Source organism: Vidua macroura, chromosome 22 (genome assembly GCF_024509145.1).
Source record: "Vidua macroura isolate BioBank_ID:100142 chromosome 22, ASM2450914v1, whole genome shotgun sequence".
NCBI lineage: Eukaryota > Metazoa > Chordata > Aves > Passeriformes > Viduidae > Vidua > Vidua macroura.
In genome coordinates, this window is record NC_071592.1 from 4,227,473 (window position 1) to 4,244,963 (window position 17,491).

The window sequence follows — 17,491 nt, forward strand, 5'->3', positions numbered from 1 at the left end:
GCTGCTGTGGCATGCATGCTGCTTGGAGCATCCCCCAAAATACTTGGGCTTGTGTTGGGGTTTATTTTATGTGCCCCTGGCTGAGGCTTTACAGCTTGTTCGTTTACCTGACTACAGTTTGGAGGTTCACACTAAGTTTTCCTGGCTCAGGTTGATAATTTTTTTGTCTGCTGATTTTTCACAGGAGGAGTTTGTGAAATGGAAGGACTGTCTCTTCTTTCGGTTTGTCAGTGTCTTGGTGGATCCAAACCCAGATATTGCCAGGTAAAAATCTCAGCTCTGAAATGATGGAGGAGTTGAAGGTCAGAGATGTCTCAAAACCTGTCTCAGTCTTGGCACCTTCACACTGTGAGGAGAAGTTCCAGTGATAAAGCAGATTATCCCTCTAACCTCTGCACTTCCTTTAGGGTCTGCAGTGGTGGCAGAGAGGTGATGAGCCTCTTTCCAGGTCAACTGAAAGTCCCAAAGAGTGTCCTTGGCTGTCCTCAAAAGGTTCAGCTCTGCTCTATTTAGAACTCTGTTATCCAGAAAAAATGGATTTTTTTGAGACAGACCCTTGTGAAATCTTCCTCATGGTTTTCTGACAGGCTCTGTCTCTAGTGCTGGCTTTATTTAAGAACTAGGATTAAATATTTTGTTGCAGTTTCCTTTTTCTTATGTTGAATGCCCTGTCTTTTCAGCCTTCTGCCACATCTTGTAATTGTCAGAGGAATGACCTGTCAAATGATGTGTCAGAGGAATTATGCACTCTGATTTTAAGTGCATGTTTATGAAGTTTTTGGAGGTTTCAAGGTCTCCAGCTGCTCTGTTATGTGAGAAATGAGTGGGGCAGGTTTCTCTCAGGTGGGGAGGTCATGTAGAAATTAGGGTTACAGAGGAGGACTGGACACCTTGCTGCTCGTTTCTGCCTGGAACCGTCAATCTGAGATGGGTATTTCCAGAACAATCAACCTTTTGTCAATCATCATTCAGATTTCCTTTTCTCTTCAGTATCTTTTTAATATCTAAAAATGTCTTTCCAGTAGATGGTGGCATTGCAGCATCTTGTTCCTCCTGTTTCTTTGGGAGCCTTTTCCTTTTGCATCTGCATTTAGAGACTGCATCCAGATAAAACCACGTTCTTCAAGCCTGGGGTTGCCTTGCAGCTCCTGCAGGACCTTTGGTGATTAACTTGTTGCTGAGTGCTGTGTCTCAGCCACAGTGGAACTCAGGTTATTTAAATAATTAAAATGCTGTGCCTGGATTCAAGTTCAGGCTTATTTCTGACTCAGTTTGCTTTAATGGCCATAAAAATGAGTAGTGCTGTGGATGCTGGAAAAGTCTGTCCCTCTGAGAAAAGGGTGGAAGTCAGTGAGCTGGGCAAGAATTAAATGTGGTATTGAGGGAGACTTGGCAGAGGAAAACCATCTTCCTACCTTGAGAGCCCTACACAGCTTCAGGGGTGGCTTTTGGAAGCTATCCAGTGATCATTTCTTTCTTCTCCTCCTCTCCAGGTTTGCAGAGTTCTGCCTGGTGCATCTCTTGCTGAAGAGGAACCCCGTGATGTTCTCCCAGCACTTCATCGAGTGCATCTTCCATTTCAACAGCTACGAGAAACATCACAAGTACAACAGGTTCCCCCAGAGCCTGCGGTCAGTTGAGCACATTCCTGGCTAATTTTTGTTAATTATGGGCTGTCTGGCCATGCAGCTCTCGCTGGCAACACAGCATTTGTGGCACTTGGTAATTATCCATGCAACAATGTGAAAAAAAGCCAGGGGAAGCAGTGCTGGGTTGTGTCCTGCCTTCCCTGTGACACTGCTGTAATTTGTAGGACTGTGTGCTGTCCTAGCAGGTTTATGGGTCTTAAAAGTGACATGCAAATATCCCTGGCTGATTTAAGGTCTCATTATTCCTGGGAGCTGGCATAATGTGATTTGGGCCTCTGTAAAATGTCGTGCTCTGCCACAGGGCAAAGCAGCTCTTCTCTCTGAAGGGGAAGGATAACAAGGAGAAGAGGATGAGGATCTACACATTCCTGCTGGACCATTTCACAGATGAGCAGAGGTTCAGCATCACCACCAAGATCAGCCACAGCATCCTAGGTAAGGGTTTAAAAATGCCTTTAAAAATCTGCCAAACAAAAAACTGGTGTCTGTATAAAAGCTCGTGACCCAGGTGTTTTATCTTCCTGGCTTGCCCATCACTGCTGCTTCTGGAAAAGCAAATTATTTCTTGCCTGTGTCTTGCAGCTTGCTTTGTGGATGAGGTCCTTCCTTTGGACCTGGAAGGCAACGAGCTGCTCTCAGATACCTTTGCAGTCCTCAGCTGCAAAGAAATCAAGCTCTCAAGTATGAGGTCCAAACCTGAGGAAGACATTCAGGCTGACGAAGATGAGATGGCCATGGCCAATGCTGTCATGCAGGTGGCTCAGAAAAAGCTCATCTCACAGGTGAGGGGCACTTGCTGTGCTGTGGGAAGAGGGCTGGGCACCTCTGTGTCTTGTAAAAGCACAATATGAAGGCAGAATTTGCGAGGGATGCTTGTTCTGGAGGTGGAGGGATCAGAAGTGCATTTCCCAGGAGCCAGGGGAGCTGTGCTGAGCTGGATTTGTTCTCCACCCCTCTCCTTGGTGAGGCATTTGAGCGGAACAATGATTTTCCTGCACCTCTGGGCAATTTGCCTTCACTGTGAGATCTGAGTGACTTAGTGATGCGTCTGAAAAGGCTCCACTTAGGTTAAAAGCCTCTGTGCATGTGTGTGGTGTGTGGTGTAAGCCTTAATTACAGTGATTCCCTGGCTGTGGAGGGATAACTCCTCTCCTGGAGCCGCAGCGTGGCTTTTCCTTCACTGCCTCACATAACTGTTCATGCCTTGTTCACAAAAAAAGGTTCAAAAGAAGAATTTCATCGAAAACATCATCCCAATAATCACATCACTCAAGTCCTTGATGGAGCAGAAGAGGATCCCAGCTCTTAAGGACCTGATGAACTACCTGCGGGTAAGGGGAAGTGTTTTCTTGCTGGTCATGATGTTTTGATCCTCTCTGGAGTTGATGTGCTGGGTGTGCAACCACTGCCACAACCAAGAGCCTTCTGAGGAGGGAAGAATTCAGAAGATAGGATGTTGTGACACTGCCACTGTGTTAAATAACGTGGGAGGTGGAGGGATTGCAGATAAGGCTCTCAGTGTGGAGCGTGGGCAGGAAGAGAGCTCAAAGGCTGGAAAGCTTTTCCGTGTTCTGAAGAACAAATTGGAGTTAAAACTCTCCAGTCTGTTAAAAACACCTCTGCTCTACCAACTGGTGTTTCCTTTTGCTCCCAAGCAGCTGTGATCTGAATGGGGATGTGAATCAGTAGCTGGGGGAGATTTCTGAAAGGGTCCAAACATTCCTTGTTGCTGCAGGAAATGATGCAAGATTACCGAAATGAAATCAAAGACTTCTTTGCTGTGGACAAGCAGCTGGCAGCCGAGCTGGAGTATGACATGAAGAAATATGAAGAGCAGCTGGCCAGGGAGAAGGAGTCAGACCAAGAGCAGCTCTCAGCAGCCCACAGAGAGGTGGTTATTGCCATTAACTCTCTACATCTCTCCTCTGCTCAAATTTGTGTGCTCACAACGCCCAGGCCCTGCCTGGGGACCCTGTCCCAGCACTGGGAGCAGGATGGTCATGAGGGGTTTTCCTCATGACCAAAGAAAGCTTCTTCTGACAGAAGCTTTGCTTTCAGAGTCATTTAATAGCCTTAGAACATCAACAAACAAAGCCAGGAGGAGCAGCAAATGATTAATGGAGAAAGAACTCAATTCAAAGGAAAAACCAAGTCTAATTTGGCACTGGCTGGGCTTAAATTTTGTATTCTCTCAGTTCCCACAATGATAAACTGGTAACAAAGAAAAGAGTTCACTTTGTCTGACTTCAGGTGTCTACAAAATGGAAAATCAAACCCGTCCCAGTCATGCAGATACTCTTGTAAATTCAGGGTAGAGAAATAAATAAGTGCCTGAGTCAATTGACCTGAGCTATTTTAGATCCCTACCTTAAGATGAGATGACTTCTAGCCTGGAAGTTCATTTCTCTGCACATCTACAAACCTCTAAACTAGGACATTTGTCTTCCTGTTCACTTCTTGGTAAAATTTTGGCCAATAAATTGTTTCTCCCCAGCACCCTTTACATCCATCACACAAAGGGCAGTTCTGAAACACTCAGGTCCAAGCACCTCGCAGGGTTTTCTACTCTTGTATCTGCTGTCAGACGTGACTTTTTCTCCTGTTTTCCACAGCAGTCTCCATCTCTGGAGAGAGCTGCAGCTCCTGGTGGCCAGAATAATCACAATGCCCAGTCTCCTGTGGGTAGGAGGCCGTCCACGCCTGGCTCCATCCCTGCCCCTGGCCCTGCTGGCTTTGCCACACCTCGTGCTGATGCTCTGAGGCAGCCACTGGTGGGTCGCAGGTATGGGCTCCTCCTTGTTACCTGGCACTTTGCATTTATTAGATAGCTGGATTTATTGATATTTGATATTTTTATATTATTTTTATATTTTATATATTATTTTCTATTCTAGATTCCTTGTTTGTATTATTTTATTATGTAATTATATTTTATATTATTTTTATGAGTTTATATATTATTTATATTTTAAATTTATTTATATTATTTTATTCTTTTATTTTTAGTATGTATTTATATTTAATATTTTGATTATATTTATTTTATTTATATTTATTATTTTATATTAGAGCTTATATATTATTTTATATTTTTAATATATATTAGCTTTATTATTAATTTTAATAATTAATTTTAATAATTTTATTTTTATTATTATATTTTATGGTTTTATATTTTTTATATTAGAGTTTATGTATTATTTTATATTTCATATTTAAAATTTCTTTATATTATTTCTATTAGTCATTTTTAATTTATTTATATTTTATACTTTACATATTAGAATTTATGTATTATTTTATATTTTATATTTTTATTTCTTTATATTATTTTTATTATTTCTTTTTTATACTTTTATATTTTTATACTAGAGTTTATATATTTTATGTTTTTCTTTCTATTATTTTTATTTTTTTATACCTTTATATTTTTGTTAGTTTATATATTATTTTATACTTTTATATTTTTAATTACTTTCTATTATTTTTGTTATTTATTTTTTATACTTTTATATTTTTTGTTAGAGTTTATATATTTCATATTTAAATTTCTTTTATATTATTTTATATTTTTATTTATTTAATTTTAATTTATTTTTATACTTTTATATTAGAGTTTATATCTAATTTTATATTTTTAATTTTTAATTTTTTTTTTATTATTTTATTTTTTATTTATTTTATTTATATATTTACACTTATTTATGTTGCTTTGCTGATCCTTTCTTTAGAGAGTGGCTTGAAAGTCACGAGTGTTGCAGCATAATCTCATTATTTGGAGTGTAAGATGATGAGGGCGGGGACAGATTTCCCTCATGCGTCTGATGAGGGTTTCAGAGGGCAATCCCAGCTGCTGTCCTGTTTGTGGCCCTAGGGCAGCATCCCTGAGCACCATGGCCATCCTGAACTCGGCCAGGAGGAGCCTGGAGGAGAGGAGCAAGCAGCGCAGCACCAGCGTGGGGAGCAGCCTGCCAGGGGGCAGCCAGCAAGGTGGGAACGGCCCTGAGTCTGAGTCTGGAGTGCATTTCACATCTCACATCTCACTGCCTGCATGCATCTCACATCTCACTCACTGCCTGCATTTCACATCTCACTCACTGCCTGCATCTCACATCTCACATCTCACTGCCTGCAGTGCATTTCACATCTCACTGCCTGCAGTGCATTTCACATCTCACTGCCTGCAGTGCATCTCACATCTCACTCACTGCCTGCATCTCACATCTCACTGCCTGCATGCATCTCACATCTCACTCACTGCCTGCATGCATCTCACATCTCACTCACTGCCTGCATGCATCTCACATCTCACTCACTGCCTGCAGTGCATCTCACATCTCACTCACTGCCTGCATGCATCTCACATCTCACTCACTGCCTGCAGTGCATCTCACATCTCACTCACTGCCTGCATGCATCTCACATCTCACTCACTGCCTCCTTGTTCACAGGGTCCTTCCAAAGCCTGAACCAGCAGTGCACTGGAGAAAAAGTGGCTGTGGCGGGGCGAGCAATCAGCACCCCGGAGGGTGAGTAGGAGCTGATGGATTGTTTATTTTTCTAAGTGCTTGTGGGGAAGAAGAGCCCTCCCAAAAGCAAGGCTGTGTGTGGGAAAGCACAGTCCGGTGTCTTTGTGTGCATCTCACAGGGCCAGTGCAGGAGGGAGTTTATTTTGGGATCCTGAGGTAACAGGCCCTTTTCTTCCTTCCTTGACTCTGGGGTGTTGAAGAGGAAGGTGGTTGTGGTTCCTCAGCAGCCTGCCCTGCGCAGAGGTGCGAGGCTGAGCGCTTCCTTGGCTCTGGAAGCACAGCTGAGCAGTGTCAGGCTGCCCTGCAGAGCCCTGCTGCACAGGGAAATCCTCGAGCTCAGGTCCTCCCTGCTCTCAGTTGTCCAGACAGGGTGTGGGGTGAGCTGCAGGCTGCTCCTAGAGCAGGCACAGGGCTGTGACAGCTGCAGGAGAGCACAGCATCTGCTCAGAGGGATTAACAACCTGCCCAGCCACTGCGGGTGTGTGCTCCACACTCAGGAAGAGCTGGAGAAGGAATGATGTGGTTTGGTAACTCCAGTGCACAAACTGAGTCTCTGCTCGTGTCCACTGCAGCTGAACCCTCCAGGGGCAGGTTCTGCTGGAATGCTCTCTGACAGCCCTGCAAGCATGAGAGGCAGTTAGAGCAACAGCCAAATGGAGCTGAGTTCCAGCAGGAAATCCCCTTCCTTTCCATCCATTTGCTGCTGAACTCCTTCAGCTCATCTCTGCTGTGCTGTGAGGTGCAGAGAATTGTGAGAGAGCTCCAGGTGTGGGTGTGTGGCAGCTCAGCTCTCCTTAGGTTTGGGGGCTGCTTTGGGGAAGGGGCTGGAATCCCCAGAGAGCTGTGGCAGTGCCCCTCACAGCCCTGCCCTGCTCGCACACAGGAGAGCCACACTGCAAACCCCTGACAGCCCTGAGCTGGCCCTGGTGTGCAGCCACTGGAAAATCTGATCCTGCCCTTCCCTGTGTGCTGGGCTGCACTTGTTGCCTCAATGTTTCCCTTTGCCTGAGCAACAAGCAAAAAAAAAAAAAAAAAGTGGGGTTTCGTGCAAGAAGTGTTTTTAGAGAGCAGGATTCTTTGAGTGCTGTGGTCTCCTGGAAGCTTGCACGGCTGTTGCTCTTAAAGCACCATATGGTGAAAAAGGAGGGAAAATGTTAATCTGCAGTGGTACTAGAGCTGAATTCCTGCTTTGCTTCGAGGCAGCATGTGTCCTTCAGCAGGGAGACAAACTGTACAGAGCAGGAGCATCACTTCAGTCAGCGTGTGTTGAGCCATCTGTATGGTGGCACAGGCTGACAACCAGAATAAAACATTTTATTCCTCTGGTATGTCATTCTGAGACTATTGGAGACGCAGTTCTTTGTAAACAGGTTTGTACTTGAGAAGTTGGGAGCAGCTGTCCCCTCTTTCTGCCGTGTTCAGCTGTTCTGGCTGTGTTCTCTCTTCCCTTCTGTCTCTGGGGCTCCTCAGCTCCTGCTTGGTGCTTTGGGAACAGCTTCAGTGGATCTGGCTGAGGGGGGATTGTACATAAACACGTTGTGGAGGTAACCACACTGCATGGGAAGCCCTACTTCCCCATTTTTTCCTCCCTTTTTTCCCCCATTTTTCTCATTTCTTTTCTATTTAATCTTTACCATTTCTTTCCCTTCCTTCGCCATAAATGTCTCCTTACCAAGGTAATTTCTTCACAGAGTCACTAGCACAGGTGAGTCCTGAGAGATGCAGGGCAGAGCTAAGGCAGATGGATCAAGTTTGATTTCTGCTCTAAGCTTCAGTGATTCCCTTCCAGGACAGGGCAGAAGTTAAAGAGCAAACCCAGTTCAGCTGTGAAGAGAAGTCCTGTTAGCTGAGTTTCCAACTCCTGCCCTATAAAGCACTTCCTACCTTAATTCCTTGTGAAAGGTTCTGGGAAACATGAGCATAAAACAGAGCGTTGAGTTAAGTAAAATCTGAATATTGTGACATCTCTCCTGAGATAAATGACAGGAAAGAGACAGCTGACAACCAGGGCCTATTCAGGCAAGCTAAATTCTACCTAGCTCCCCTGTCAAGTGATTCCTCTTGTCTGGCTGCAGGCAGCTCCTCACAGAGAGGCTCTTCAGGGCCTTTGGCAGTTTTCAGGGGCCCCAGATTCTGCCTTGAGCAGAGCAGCTGGTCTGGATGGAGCGTGTGGCTGGGAGAGATGGCAGAGCTTCAGTGGAAGGGTGGCTGTGCCTGCCAGGCAGGACAGGGGGCACAGGACCAAGGTCCCACACTGACTTCCTCCAGCCAGGGAGTCTGGGAGGCTGGAATTTGGAGGTGATGTGTCCATCAGACTCAGCACAGGGGTTTGAGACTGGATGGGAGACCCTGAGGTCTGGGAGGAAGAGATAGATATGTGTGTTTGCAATTAACTGGATTTACTTACTCTGTGACACTTGAGTATTGCACAGCAGCGTGCCTTGCCCTCTGGCTGTGGCACAGGCTGCTAATATGTGATTTTTTTTTATTTTTTTTTTATTTCCAGAGACCATTAATGACTTGACTTTTGATGCTGGGGTCAGTTGCATCAGCCTGACGCACACACCCGGTTCAGCTCCAGGCAAGTCATCTCTGGGATTCTTATTTGAGGGGAGGGGAAAATAAAACCAACCCAACCAATGACCAAATCGGTGGCTTTTGTAAAATATGAAAATATATGTGTTGTTTGCAGTGAAGAAGGATGCTGAGGATAGGCCAAGGGATATCATCTGTTTGACATCACCAGAGAAACCGTGAGTTCAGCACGGGGCTGGGGCACTGCAGGCACAGAGAGAGGGGATGGGGCAGGCACAGAGAGAGGGGCTGGGGCAAGCACAGAGAGAGAGAGAGGGGCTGGGGCAGGCACAGAGAGAGAGAGAGAGGCTGGGGCAGGCACAGAGAGAGAGGGGCTGGGGCAGGCACAGAGAGAGAGAGAGGGGCTGGGGCAGGCACAGAGAGAGAGGGGCTGGGGCTGGGGCAGGCACAGAGAGAGAGGGGATGGGGCAGGCACAGAGAGAGAGGGGCTGGGGCAGGCACAGAGAGAGAGGGGCTGGGGCAGGCACAGAGAGAGAGGGGCTGGGGCTGGGGCAGGCACAGAGAGAGAGGCTGGGGCAGGCACAGAGAGAGAGGGGCTGGGGCAGGCACAGAGAGAGAGGGGCTGGGGCTGGGGCAGGCACAGAGAGAGGGGCTGGGGCAGGCACAGAGAGAGAGGGGCTGGGGCAGGCACTGCAGGCAGGCAGAGGGGCTGGGGCAGGCACTGCAGGCAGAAAGGCTGGCCAAGGGCTTGGAAATGCAGGGCTGTTCTGCTTCCTTCCTGCAGCCCATGCCGGCCTCGGGAGTGGAAGGTGGAATCCCCGGCCAGGAGGAGCAGCCAGCGAGCGCCCCTGCGACGGTCACAGCGCAAAGCCCCCCTGAAAGCAGACAGCTGAGCCTGCCCTGGAGTGCTGCACAGAGCCACCAGGCTCCTGGAACTGCACCTCCCCTCTGGAATCAGAAATGGGTGTGAATGCACATCCTGCCTCATCTGTTCTGAGCTGGCTTTTCCCAGAGCTGTCCTGGAGCTGGGCAAAGCCTGCATTAGCACACGGATGGGTTGTAAGTGCAGCTCTTCACAGAGCTCACTGGAGGGCTCAGCTGCAGTGGAAAAGGAGGGTGGCTTTTCACTCTCGGGATGTGTAATTTGTCCATTTGGAAAAGTAAGGGCAGCATAACGTCGCAACAAGCTCAGCAATAAATGCATTTATCACAGCTTGCAGGGCAGTGAGTGGCTGGGTGTACTCACCCAATCCCTCATTGTCCCTCTTGGTTATATAATAGAGTTGCTTTAATTTGAAAAAAGGTGAAACAGCTTGTCACTGCCACACCCCTAAATCTGGTAATTGCACGCTACATCACCTCTTATTTGTTGTGCAAACTCCTGTGTGTATGAACAGCCTTAATGTTCTTTTTATATGGAATATTTCCATTCCTGAACTATGTTATTTCCAACCATTAGCATTTGATGAAAATAAATGGTTGCAGAATTAATTCCACCCACGGCGTCTCCCCTTTTCTTCAGCTGACAGAGAAATGATTTTTTTTTCCCTTGTAGATTTCTACAGCCTCTCAGTCTCTTCTACCACATCATTGGTATCTTGGGCCCTCAGTTCAATTATTGTTGGGCCCAGCAGCTTTTAAATAGAGACTTTGACTTGACTGCAAGCAGGGTATGAGTGACTCAGACAAGGTGGGTAAGTGCTCTGGGCAGGAACCTTGTTTATCATAAATATCCTGGGTAAATCTGACCCTTCCTGAGTCTCCCTTATGGCCACGTGCACCTCTCAGGAGTTTTTCTGTTGTTAACTTTTATCACAGAGCTCACGGCCTAGATTTCATTGAAAGTTGGAGCTGGGATCTGTTTCATTCCTGCTGGTTTAACTCAGACACGAGCCCCAGGCACAGAGCAGGATCTGCTGCAGGAGTGGGAACAGAGGCACTTGCCTCCTGCACTGGAATCCCATCATTTGCCTCCACTTTCCCTACCTTCTTTTGAAGATCAGAGAACCCTTCAAGTGAGGTTCAACTTTATTCCCAAAATCAAAGTCAGAGAACAGAGGCTGTATGGAATGGCTGTGGCTGAAGCTATGGCCAAACCTTTTATTTCTGTACCTCCTCTCCTGCCTTCAGCTATTATTTAACCACTCTGAAGGGTAAATTGGGACAGTTTATTTCCTACTTTTTGTTTTGTCCTCAAGCAGTATCTGAGATGAGCCCTGTGAGTTTTAACCTGTCTTCTCTAGAGAAAAACCAGGAACAAATGTCCAAGAATAAACTGATAAACAGCCCTGGACTTTGTCACCTCCATCCACTGTGAGTGCTCTGACAGGACAGACTTTCCCTTATTTCACTGAATTGAAAACAGGAGCTTCTCATAATTTGGTTGTTTGGAAACCACCACCAAGCCCAAACAAAAACCCCTACAAGATTGCTTTATAGCTTGGTATTTATGCAAAACATTCTTGGCAAAGTTAAACGTAATACATTAGTACAAACCTGAATATTATTCACAACGATACAATGAATTCCATCCGTCAGCTCTCACGAGCTGGGTGGGGGGATCATGTCCCCTTTCTCTCATTAGAGATGCCACTGTGCATTTTAGAACTGGAAAAAAATAAAAGAAGTTTGGATTCCTAGCTCTGCTGGTTTGTCTCACGAAGTCTGCCTTTGGTGGGACTGCAGATTGTGCTCCCAGAGCTACCCTGGTCCAACCGTTTCCTCTCCCTCCTTTATTGCAGGTACCCCAAAAGCAGCACAGAGGAGGAGCAGTGGATGCCCAGAGGGTGCAAAGGAATGTCAGAACAATTTGGAGGCAGCAATCAGCACGGGGTGGCTTGGATGAAGAGCTGGCATTCGGAAGGTAACCAGGGAGAAGCTGCAGAATAGCAGTGATGATGTGTGAGTTACACAGAGCACACCTGGATGGGGCTGCCCCATCCTTGTCTTTGCTTCCCCTGGCAGAGGGACAAGTGGCAATGCTTTGTTTGGGTGCAACAAATGCAGCAATGGCATGTCCAGCGAGGGCTCTAGGAAACAAAGCAGAGTAAAGCAGGACACGAAAAAATAACACTGACAGTCCAAATTGTCAGGTATCCAAAATACTGTATACAGGAAAAGTTAAGACAATTCAATTCATATTGGAAATACAAGAACACTAAATTCTGCTACATTAAAAAACTTCCTAAACCACAGCACAGTCCTAGTGTTGCATCCACGTCTTGCAGCCTGGTCTCACCCAATGCTGTTCAACACTATCAACATGGATATTTTGGGAAACGTGTTCCCCATCATTCTCTCTAAAGCCAAGAGAACCAAATTTGGTTGGTTTTGATTTTTTTTTTTTTTTTTTCCTTTACCATCTAGAGAAAAATTTCAGCTGACACTATAAAAGTGCTTTTGTGTTGAGCTTTTGCTTTCCCAACCCCAGAAACAGTGGCCTTGGCCATGTGGTTTAAACCTGCCAAGCTGCTGTAGCTGTCACACTGTGTTAGTGCTTTAGGGAACTTGCAGAGGGGCAGCAAACACTGAAGTCACTCTGTCACCTCTTTGGAACCAAGTCCAAAAGCCATCCCTGGCTATTTCTTGCAACGACAAAAACAAAGTGTTGGTCACTGGCAAGAAAAGTTGGGTTTTGTTTTTTGTATAAAAAAGTTGATAGCTCCTGCCATAAATTTACAAAAACTATCCCTGAGTGACTCTGTTCTGTGTCTGGTAAGACCTCTTGTGACAAGGAAGTGGCTGAAGCTGGCTGAAGAGGAAAGAGATGCTGTTCCACCTGCAGCTTTTTGTTACACTTTGCACTAATACTGATATGCTCTGACAGTGCCACACTATAGCAAAGTGTGAGCTCCTCTCCTGTAGCTTCAACAGTAAAAAAATAGCTCCGTTACTCAAACACTGCTGGCATCACATATTTACACTTTTAAATAGAAATGTTACCTTTTCTGAAGTAATCAAAATAGATATTTGCAAAAAATTTAGAAGGTGGGGGTTTTACAAAATAAACGGAGAAGGTAAAAAAAGCTGGAGGATCTCTCAGTACCTTTTATGGCAATCTTAGCCCAGGAAATCATTTGGCTTTAATTTTCCTGAAAGGGATGTCTTAGCACTGGTTCTCTGCCTCCCCTCTAAGCCTCTTTCCCCACGGAAAGGCGCAGGAGCCAAGCCTGCTTTGTGCAGATTAGAGCAAGGGTTACCTGCGTGCAGGGAGCCCTGCCAGGCAGGGAGCAGAGGCACTGCCCCTGCCCTGGGGGTCCTGTTAAATCACAGCATTTGGGGACGGTTACAGCAGGGCTGGGGGCATTAGTGGTGTTGTCACTGTCACTGGTGGCTGGGCACAGATCCCCCCCCGTGCACCTGAGCAGAGCCAAGCACAAGACAACCACAGATGTGGAAAAGTCACCAGCCAGGCCTGGGCAATGAGCTGTTGGGAGGAAATCCCCCAAATCTCACTCCTTGAAGTCCATCTACTGCTGTATCAGCACCTTTTTTTGTCTACTAGTAACGCATTACTGGTCATGTCTACTACAGGTTTACCTAATGCTGTGCCCCTGCTTGGTTTGCACATTGTGGCTGTGTCCCTGCAGCACAAAGAGAAGGCAATTCCACAAACTTCCACAGCCCAGTCTCTTGGGAAGGACTGAAACCTTTCCTCAGTCCAAGGACAGGTTTGGGTGATCCTGTTGGTATCTCCGGAGGCAGGGGAGACGCGAGTTGGGCAGTGAGGAGTTACTTTAAACTTTGGCAAAGAAAAAAAAGATATACAGATAGCTAGCTATCGAGTTCTTGTGTGTTCCAAACTCTTCCAAGCGCACTTAATTCATCTTTTGCTCTTGCTTTGAGTTCCTGGAGGAGGTATTTTCACACTTGCTTTTGCTGGTTTGCAATTTCCTTTTGGCGTCTTAGATGACAAATGAAGACTTGTGTCTGAAGTCACCCTGCAACAAAACAGTTTGGGATGTAGGAAGGATCAGCTTTCCAGGCAGCTCTCTGTTCCTGCTGCCCCCAAAAGGTGGATCCAAGCTGTGTAACCATGAGGATTCTGCCCAGGCAGCTCCCTTTTCCCACTGGGAAGGAGAGGGAGGCACCAGTTCCACTGGCCAGGTGCTCCTCCCCCTGTCCTTCTCACACACCAAGGCATGGCAGGGACTTTCTCATTCCCTCACCAGTATCTCTGCTAATGGGAGAGGCTTTTTCTGGTCTTAAGCTCAGTGATCTACTCAAATCCCAAAATACAAATTCTCTCGTAAAAGCATCACGTCCTGCTCATTTAATCCAATGAAACTCATCCTAAGGGGGTCAGGCCACGGGATAACTCGGAGCAGAGCTGCCTCTGATAGCTCCTGGCATCAGTCACTCCAGGCAACTTCAACTGTTCATCATTTCTAAGGAAATGACTCAGCCTGCACCCTTCTGTTTTCCCTCTGTTCCCCAGCCCTGCTTGGGAGTGGAGCCCACTCTCACAAAGTCTGTGGGCCCTACGAGCGCCTCGTCCTCTGCCCACCCTCTTCCTCTCCTGCCAGAGATGGTAAATGCAAATCATTTGTTGTTACCTCATCATCTGTCCGGATATAGTTAACGCCATCAGGCTTTGCTGGAGTCTTGTAGCTGAAAGAAAGGAAAAAATCTCATTTCTGGGACAGGAAAACTGCAGGATTTTGGAGGGGAGGTGCTGGGAAAGATGGAAATGAGGAGGAGGAGCTGAGGGAGAAGCAAGCCGAGAGAAACCCAGTTTGTTTCTCAAATGAGAGGTCTGTGTTTATTCCATCATGTGCCACGACTGGGATTTTGTCTAAATTCCCCTTCAGCACAGGGTGAAAAGATTGCTGTGTGTTTCCCTAAGACTCTGCAAAGAGATAAACTGATTCTTTCCTGGGCTCTCCTGCTCGGGTGCCTGTCACTGCCTTTCTGTGCCTCCTGCTCTGTTTCCTGTAGCAATTATAAAGTTCATTTTAATCCTTCACTGCCAGAAGCCTTCAGCATTTTTCTTAGTTATAAGGAAGCGCCACTTGTTTGCAATCCCACAGGAACTCAGGATTTACACAAGACTGTCAAGTCCAGTGTATGCCAACCCTCAGCTGCATTTAAATGGGATATTTAGAGCCTTTTCTGAAAAACAAACGAAACCAATGAGAAAAACAAGACAGGACTTGTGCTGAAAAGCAACATTTAGTACAGAACAAATCTATCTGGTGAGAATCTTGGCTTTGCATACATTATCTCCTCTCCAGACTCTGTAAGGACATCGAGGCTTGTCTCTGATGCTAATGCTGTTGTTTTTAACATTTTCATGTGCGCTCCAGAACGGCTGTTTTTCATCCCAAATTTAGGTCCTCACAACTAGTGAGACTTTCTCTAGAGAGGCTGCTCTGCTGCATCCATTCCCTATGCATGTCCTGATGACTAATTAGGCAGCAAGCTGAGATCATTAAACCATGGCCCTCATTATGCCAACAGCACAGGGGCTGCTGGACAAACACCTGCAGGCATTTAATTGTGCTGGGCCCCCCTTCCCATGCAAAGGATGAGGGTATCAGAGCACAGCTCTCATCCACACCACAACTGTCCCTTAGGAAAATGCCATCCATTCCTGGAAGTGTCCAGGGCCAGGCTGGATGGAGCTCTGAGCATCCTGGTCTAGTGAAAAATGTCCCTGTCCATGGCAGGGATTGGAGCTGGATGGTCTTTAAGGTCCCAGTTCACTCTGGGATTCTGTGATGATTGATTCTGTGATGATTCCATGGAATAACCTACACGCTGCAGGGTTTTACAGCAGGGCATTGGATGCCTCAGGGACTGGCTTGGCCTGTGGACTTTGGTGGAGAATTAGGCACTGAAATTCCTTTTAGCCACTAATTTTTGGCACCCTTCAGACTCCTCCATGCTACCTGAGGGTGCAGGGACTTGTCCAAGAATCCCAGCTTACCTTTCCCCACTCTCTTTGCCATTTGCAAAGTATCCCCTTCTGTAGGCACAGCAGATCCCAAGAGTGATGAGCACCAGGACTGCAAGGACCACCAGGACTCCCCCGATTATCCCACCAATATTGAGGTCATCTGGCAAAGAGAGACACCAGCACACAGTGTTTCTTCAGGGCAGCAGCAACATTCCAGCTTCACACACACTAAAATGCCATCTCTCAAGTCTTTTAACCAATAGTTCATAGGGAACTAGTGAGTCCCTGACTTCAAGATTAAATCTGTTCACAATCTGACGTTTCCCTGCATTTTCAGATTATTTTTATCTCCTTATGTTTGGGGCTATGAGAAAGCAGGGAAGACTTAATGCTGTAGGATGTCCCGCCTCGTTCCTGATGGTGATGGCAATTTATTTATGGTGATAAATCAACCATAAACATGGAGACTCACAGACTTCCATCTCCTGCTCCTCACACTTGGCAAAGCCAGCCTCGTTTGTTGCTATGCAGTAATAACGACCTGTGTCACCTTTGTGCACTGCATGGAAAACCTGGGGAGGGAAAAGGGACAAAGGGAAGGGATGTGACATGAGAAACAAGGCACTGTGAGGGTATAAAAATGCATCTCTGCTAAGATCTTCTTCCATCAATCTTCCCCCTCCCAACTCATCCAGACCCTGGCACACCTCACCCTCTTGAAATTTTTCCTTCCTGGAAAGCCAGGCAATGTTTTTGTGAATTTACAAGCAGCCTTAAAGATAACCTGTCCAGCGAAACAAGTCTTGATCAGATGTGTCAGGGCATTACCAGAGTGCCTGTGGCGGGGTTCAGGGTGTAGGAGGAGTTGTGGGACTTGGTGCTGGATTTGCTGTCGGGTGACAGAGGCTCGCTGTTGCGGTACCAGCTGTAGGTGGATTTGGGGAAACCTTCATTCTCGTGGCAGTGAAGAGAGGCTGACTTGCCAACAGGGACAGCTTTAGGCACAGAGCATCTGGGAGTCATGGGTTTCACTGCGGGAAGACACAAACCAGGTGAGTGGCACTAAATAATTTCTGAATTCTCTGCTTTCTTAGGCAAAACCATCCAAACTTTCCATTATTCCCAGCTGGTTTTAAACATCCCAGCGTGGCACTGTTTGGAGATCCCCACAGCCCTTTCTGTTCCCGTTGCAGAGGTTGTGGGTTTGGTACCTTGGACTGTCAGCTGGATGTTTATCTCGTCGATGGTTTTGGTGTCGGAGGGCGCGGCCACCTCGCAGCGGTACGTGGCCGTGTCCATCCTCGTGGTGTTCTTAATCACCAGGGACGTCCTGCTCAGAATCTCTGCCCGAGTCGCAAAGTCTCCTGACACACGGGAAAGACAGGGAAACAGCAGGGCAATCAAGACTAATGACTCCAGACTAAAAAGCAGACTCGTTTTTGGTGTATAAATTAAGTGGTTGATCTCGGACTTTTTTCCAGAGTCAAAGGAACTCGATGCTTGAAAACCCCAAAGGAAACCAAAGCTGCCAACCATGTAAGAGGATGAACTGGAAAGCATCACTCCAAACCTCAAAAACTGTGGCAAAATTGAACTTCCAAGACAGCCTCAGGCCTTGCCTCCTTTGGAAGATTCATTTGGATGTGGCTCTTGGTCCCATCTGAAGTGCTGGAGTAATTCCAGGTGGAGTCAAGCCCTCCTGGCACTGGAGTTCTCCTGTCAAGCCAGAGAGGCTGCTTCTAATGCTCCCAGGATGCTGCAAATCCCTGTGCAGCCTCGGCAGAGAGCACTGGCAGCTGGACACACAGATCCCTGCTGAGGTGAGAGGGAGCCCTCAGATGTTCTGTGGAAAGCCTGGAGGGGTCAGTGCCTGGTCCTGA

At 46.7% G+C, this 17,491-nt stretch overlaps 2 protein-coding genes across 2 annotated transcripts in view; one reads left to right on the forward strand and one right to left on the reverse strand.

Annotated features, from left to right (window-relative positions):
• Positions 1-10,209, forward strand: part of NCAPD3 (non-SMC condensin II complex subunit D3) — a 32,512-nt gene extending 22,303 nt beyond the window's left edge. The window contains exons 24-35 of the mRNA XM_053996969.1: positions 185-264; positions 1,494-1,631; positions 1,951-2,084; positions 2,232-2,431; positions 2,870-2,980; positions 3,385-3,540; positions 4,262-4,431; positions 5,524-5,639; positions 6,101-6,178; positions 8,685-8,759; positions 8,871-8,931; positions 9,498-10,209. Coding sequence (XP_053852944.1) covers positions 185-264; positions 1,494-1,631; positions 1,951-2,084; positions 2,232-2,431; positions 2,870-2,980; positions 3,385-3,540; positions 4,262-4,431; positions 5,524-5,639; positions 6,101-6,178; positions 8,685-8,759; positions 8,871-8,931; positions 9,498-9,606 — 1,428 coding nt within the window. The 3' untranslated portion in view covers positions 9,607-10,209. The remainder of the gene's footprint in view (positions 1-184; positions 265-1,493; positions 1,632-1,950; positions 2,085-2,231; positions 2,432-2,869; positions 2,981-3,384; positions 3,541-4,261; positions 4,432-5,523; positions 5,640-6,100; positions 6,179-8,684; positions 8,760-8,870; positions 8,932-9,497) is intronic.
• A 1,589-nt stretch (positions 10,210-11,798) lies between these two features.
• JAM3 (junctional adhesion molecule 3) overlaps positions 11,799-17,491 on the reverse strand; it is a 30,564-nt gene continuing 24,871 nt past the window's right edge. The window contains exons 4-9 of the mRNA XM_053996968.1: positions 16,823-16,975; positions 16,440-16,642; positions 16,084-16,183; positions 15,642-15,771; positions 14,269-14,323; positions 11,799-13,653 (exon numbers count right to left, since the gene is read on the reverse strand). Coding sequence (XP_053852943.1) covers positions 13,618-13,653; positions 14,269-14,323; positions 15,642-15,771; positions 16,084-16,183; positions 16,440-16,642; positions 16,823-16,975 — 677 coding nt within the window. The 3' untranslated portion in view covers positions 11,799-13,617. The remainder of the gene's footprint in view (positions 13,654-14,268; positions 14,324-15,641; positions 15,772-16,083; positions 16,184-16,439; positions 16,643-16,822; positions 16,976-17,491) is intronic.